Here is a 5099-nt window from a genome sequence, read left to right as displayed (position 1 = left end):
ACGTTACCCCTCGCTAGCCGCCGGCCGCCGACGCCGTCCTCCTCCCTCCGGTTGAGTCAGAGAAGAGAGGGAGAGATGACGAAGGGAGAGAAGAGGGGAAAAGAGAGATAGAGAGAGGAGGCTGATGTGGCAGCCTGACATGTGGGGCCCACGTGGGTCCCGCGCTGACTCAACCGCCACGTAGGACAAACCGGAGTCAAAACCACCGAAGGAATTATTGTGACCGGTTTTGGTTAGTTAAGGGACGGTGGATACCTGGTTTTGCGGTTGGGGGACTATTTTGTAATTCGATGACAAGTCGAGGGACCTTCTATGTACTTTTTCCTATTTTCAAGTATCGTCTTGATTCGGCCCAGCCTAGTTATTTCCATGGCGGGCCGAGATGGCCCAGTATGACCGCACTAACCCAGCCCATTGTATTGTAACTACTCCTACACGCCAAAACTTCTCTCCGAATAGGACACGCGTCGCAACCGAATAGGTCTTGTTCGTCCCTGAACCGACTTGGACGATGCGGCAGCAACCGACTTGTGTAATCATTAATCAACCCAATTTGTCAAATCTTAATAGGGTCTTTGACCCTGGGCCGCCTTTGATCTGGCACCGCCATGGCGAAGCCTCGCCCTCGCGCCGAGGAGATCTCGCGGCCGTCGAGGTCGCTGTCCAAGGCCGTCCGCCGCCGCGCCGACGCCGTATCCGCGAAGCTGGCGGCGCGCGGCCTCGGCGCCTTCGTCTGGCAGAAGAAGCTCGAGCGCGACCTGGCCCGCGGCATCCTGCCCGATATCGTCTCGCTCCGCGACGAGCGGCGCCGGTGCCTCGCCCGCCGCAGGGAGGCCGCCGGCGTGAACTCGTCCGCCGCCGCCTCGCGGCGGAGATCGCCGCCGCCGATCCTGGACGCGTCGCGCGCCAGGGCGGCGGCGGAGGAGGAGGCGAAGGAGGCGGCCTTCCTCCTCGATCAGAGCAGGCTCCGCGCCGAGGCCCGGTTAGCCTCCGGGCGGCCCAAGCCCATCGATGTGCTCGTCAAGTCTCTCGACGGGACGCGGCGCGTCCGTCGAGGAGCTGAAGGAGCTCGGCGAGGAGATCGCGGCGTACGCCGATCTCGACAGGGCGAACGAGCCCTTCTGGGCGGCGGCCAAGGCGATGTGCAACGCCGAGATCGAGCAGGCCGCCACCGGCACCGGCACGGCTGGCCACGGCGACAGGGCCTTGCACTCCGCGGTCTTCGCCGACGTGAAGAGCGTCGTCGAGGGCAAGAGCCTCGACGAGCTCGACGCGATGCAGCACGCCATCGCCGCGCGCATGGCCACCGGCGAGGCGAAGGTCGTCGAGCACTGGCAGGAAGTGACGGAGCTCATCCGTGTGGAGAAAGCCAAGAAGTACCTAGAACAGCACTACACCTGCGACGCGCCCCCGCCCCCGCCCGACAACGACGGCGGCGGCGAGGACGCCGACGAGGAAGGCTCGGAAACTCTGCGCCCGGTGGCCTTGCCGCCGCCGCCGGGACCGGAGCTGAGGAAGCCCAAGTACATCGCGCGGGTGCGATCAGGTTTCGAGTGGAACAAGTACAACCGCGCGCATTACGACCACGACCACCCACCGCCCAAGACCGTCAAGGGCTACAAGTTCGTGCTCTACTACCCCGACCTCGCCGGCGGGAAGCCGCCACAGTACACCGTCGACGAGGACGGCAGCAACAGCGGCGGCGGCGAGACCTGCGTCATCAGGTTCCACGCGGGCTGGCCCTACGAGGACGTGGCGTTCAGGATCGTGAACAAGGAGTGGGATTGATGTATCTATATCAATTGAGATTTTGATGAGAATTAATCCGCCTTTTTAAGGCTTTAACTAGCCATGGAACTTGAAATTGATTCAGAGCAGCAACTTGGCAATTGGTTTCAAGGCAGGAGAACTTTAAGTAAGGCATGAATGCTGAAAGATGGTTGAGCGGAAGATACTTGTGTTAAGTCACTCGATTTTGTTCATCTGTAGCTTTGTGTTCATATGTTGTTAATCTCTGGTGGCAGGAGCCCAAATGCCCAAATGCCGATTGAACCGCTGCATGATCGACATACAGATGCCCAAATGCCCAAATGCCCAATTTCCTTGAATTCGAAAACCTTAAATACACAACAACTTATTCGTGTTCATAAATATCTCTTCAAGTAAGCTTAGCGGATTGCCAAACATCAGAAAATGTTAACGAGGCTTTCAAATGATGAAAAGAAACAAATAATGAATTTCTCTGTCACGGAAAAAAAATGAAAATGACGTAGGGGCCAGAAGATTGTTACTTAAGCTGAGGGCTGACTGCTGATCAAAACCCACCCGTCTTCTTAGCTCTTCCGGATTGTTTCCGAGAATTCATGACGAACATGGACTTCTACGATGGAGAATTGGAGATGGATTCTTTTTTCCATTGAAAGGTATGTCATCCAAATAGTAATGAAATTTTTGGCAATACAATTCATTAAGCGATCCATACTATATATCTCGAGCCCTCACGGATAGGAGTCTGGAGAATCCTCCTAGAGTCCTTGACCAGACACACATCCAATTCCCCTCCATCGGGAGAGAGGTACCTTCCATGCATTGTCCTAGAGGACGTTGGAGCACATAAAACACCTACTGCAACGCCTTATACCTGAAGAAGATTGTCAATGACCGTGACATCAATCGGGTGTTCGACTACATGGGTTAGTGACAGTTCGCCAGCATCATGGAAGCCGTCTCGGCGGCTTGTGACCTTTTCTCAATGAGTTCCTAGCGACTAGCAACCCAGCTCATATCAGTCAATCCGAAGAATTTCTTCATACTCATTCCGTATGAAGCACACATGGACTAGGAAACGCTTATAAGTATTCGGGTGGATGTTCACTCGTTTCTTACATATCAACTAAATAGTTATACAAAATTTAAAAAGAACCTTCAAAATGACTAGGCTACTTGGGCTAAGCACTGGTGGAATTACTGACTTCAGAAATATGCAAGTTTAGGATTGACTTAAACTAGTTAAAAGAAACAAATATAACTGTAGAAAGTAAACGTACTCATTCAGGTTTATTTTTTTTATTGTCAATTTTTTCATAACGTACCATTTGAGAGGATACCTTAAAAGGTAAAAATGACTTTCCCCTTCTAAGGGTGAGATGCTTAGGGCATTAGCAATACGTCACGCCATAGTACCGGACTTGGTGTGCCACATAGGCTCAAGAACACCTACAAGTAATGTTAGCCACAAGTCCCACAATGCTATGGAGCCTCAAGTGGGAACCACAACAATAAAAAAAAAAATCTCCTTTTCTCAACTTTCCCCCCCTCCCTCTCTCCTCAACCACCGACGCCTTTCCCCTCCCTCTATCGCGTGACGGGCGGAGCTCGCCATGGGCGACAACGGCGGGGCCAGACGGAGCTGCCGCGCCGACGCCGGGGCCCGGGCGGCCAGATCTGACGCCTGGCGGCAGTGGCGGCGGGGCCAGGCAGAGCTGCGGCACCGGCACCGGCACCGGGGCCCGGGCGGCAGGGCGGCCAGATCTAACGCCTGGCGGCGGCGGCGGCGGGGCCAGGCTGAGCTGCAGCGGCGATGCTGGGGCTCGGGCGACGACGGAGACGGGCGGAGCTTCGGCGCCAACGTCGAGGTGGCCGTGAGTCGCCCCTCGTCTTGTCCCTCGGCCGGCGCCTCTCCTCCCCTCCCAGTCCATGGAGTGACCTCGCCGGCGACGACCTCAAGTTGGCTGTGGCGCTTCGACCTGCCGAGACGGCGACGATGACGGTGGCGCCAACCTCCTCTTCTCCTCTCCCGCTCTCGCTTCCTTCTCCTCCTCTAGCCCGTCGGCTGCTGTAGCGCCCGTTCCGTCGTGGCGCCTAGCGGGAAAACTATCTCTTAAAAACTCTATTTGCGAAATCTGTTTCTTTGCTTGTTGTCTAGTGTCCGTGCCATCTCAGATCTCAAATCCCCGATCTATCGTCGAGTTCAATCCCGAATCCAAATCCTTCCCAAATCAATTCCTCCGCAAAAGTCTATTTTGCCTCCCCGGGTTCGATGGGCCGAATCTCTCTCGGCCCATCTCCCCCTCCCTCCCCGGCGCTCTCTCTCTCTCTCTCTCTCTCTCTCTCTCTCCGCTCTGCCCGCGCGTGCGCGTGAGCCGCGCCGCGCCGAGCGCCTCCCCCTCGCTCTCCCTCTCCCCGCCTCCATCCCTGGCGAGCTCCCCGCCCGCGAAATCGGCCCCGCGCGCCGTTGTTCGCGTGCGCGCGCCCGTGTGGTCGCCGCCCGTGTCGCGCCTACGCCGTCTGCGCCGCCCGGCCCCGCTGCCCTGCCGCGCCTGCAGCCGCGCAGCCGCTCGGCCCCGCAAGCCAGCGCGCGTGCCCGAGCCGCGCCGCTCAAATCGCCGCGCCGCCCGTTGCTTCCCGCGCGCGCGTGCCGTGGTGGCCGACCGCTTGGTCGCTGCCGCCGTTAGCCTCTGCCGCGCCTGTCGCCCGTGTCGCCGCTCCGCTCCACATCGCCCCCGCCGTCATCGCCGTCGTCATCACCCGGCCCCCGCCACTCCACGCGCTAGCCTCCAAGGGACGGAGGCAGAGCTCCTCCTCCCTCTGCCGCGTCGCCCCCGCTCCCCTCCTCCTTTTCCCAAAGAGGCAAGGGACAAGCCCCCTTTCTCTTCCCCCTTTTCTCCCTTTTACCCTCTCGCCGGCGTCACCTCCTGTCGCCGTTTTGGCCGCTAGCCGGAGCGCCAGCTCGTCGGCTTGACCGTCCAATGTCGGTTCCCCTCTCCCAAACCGACATTGCCGCCCCTATAAACCCAAGCTCCTCCCCCTCCAATCTCCCTCGTTTTCGTCTCTCGCCACCACTGTCGCCCTGTTCGCCGTCGCCGTTCGTCGTTGTGCGTGTCGGAAGAGCCGGCACGAGCAAGGACGCAGAAGGGGACTTCGGCCGCGCCCTCTTCCTCCTCTTCCTCGGCCCGAGGCCGAGACGATCACGTTTCGCGCCGTCGGCTCTCGTCACTGCGCCCGCCCGCACGGTAGTGCCTCCCTCCGTTCTTCCTCCTCGCTCCATCTCCTCCCCTTAGACTCGGGTAGTAGCATGAGTAGCCTCCCCGTAGCTAGCC

The 5099-nt window shown here is 58.7% G+C and overlaps 1 protein-coding gene across 1 annotated transcript; it reads left to right on the top strand.

Moving 5' to 3' along the window:
• The first annotated feature begins 608 nt into the window (after positions 1 to 608).
• On the top strand, positions 609 to 1788 carry LOC107275754 (splicing factor Cactin). The gene is made up of 2 exons (XM_066309833.1): positions 609 to 982; positions 1026 to 1788. The coding sequence occupies exons 1-2, from the start codon at positions 609 to 611 to the stop codon at positions 1786 to 1788; spliced, it is 1137 nt and encodes a 378-aa protein (XP_066165930.1).
• Positions 1789 to 5099: the final 3311 nt, after the last annotated feature.

Source organism: Oryza sativa, chromosome 4 (assembly GCF_034140825.1).
Source record: "Oryza sativa Japonica Group chromosome 4, ASM3414082v1".
Classification (NCBI taxonomy): Eukaryota; Viridiplantae; Streptophyta; class Magnoliopsida; order Poales; family Poaceae; genus Oryza; species Oryza sativa.
Note: the sequence above shows the minus strand (reverse complement) of the source record. Positions and strands in the feature narration are given on the sequence as shown.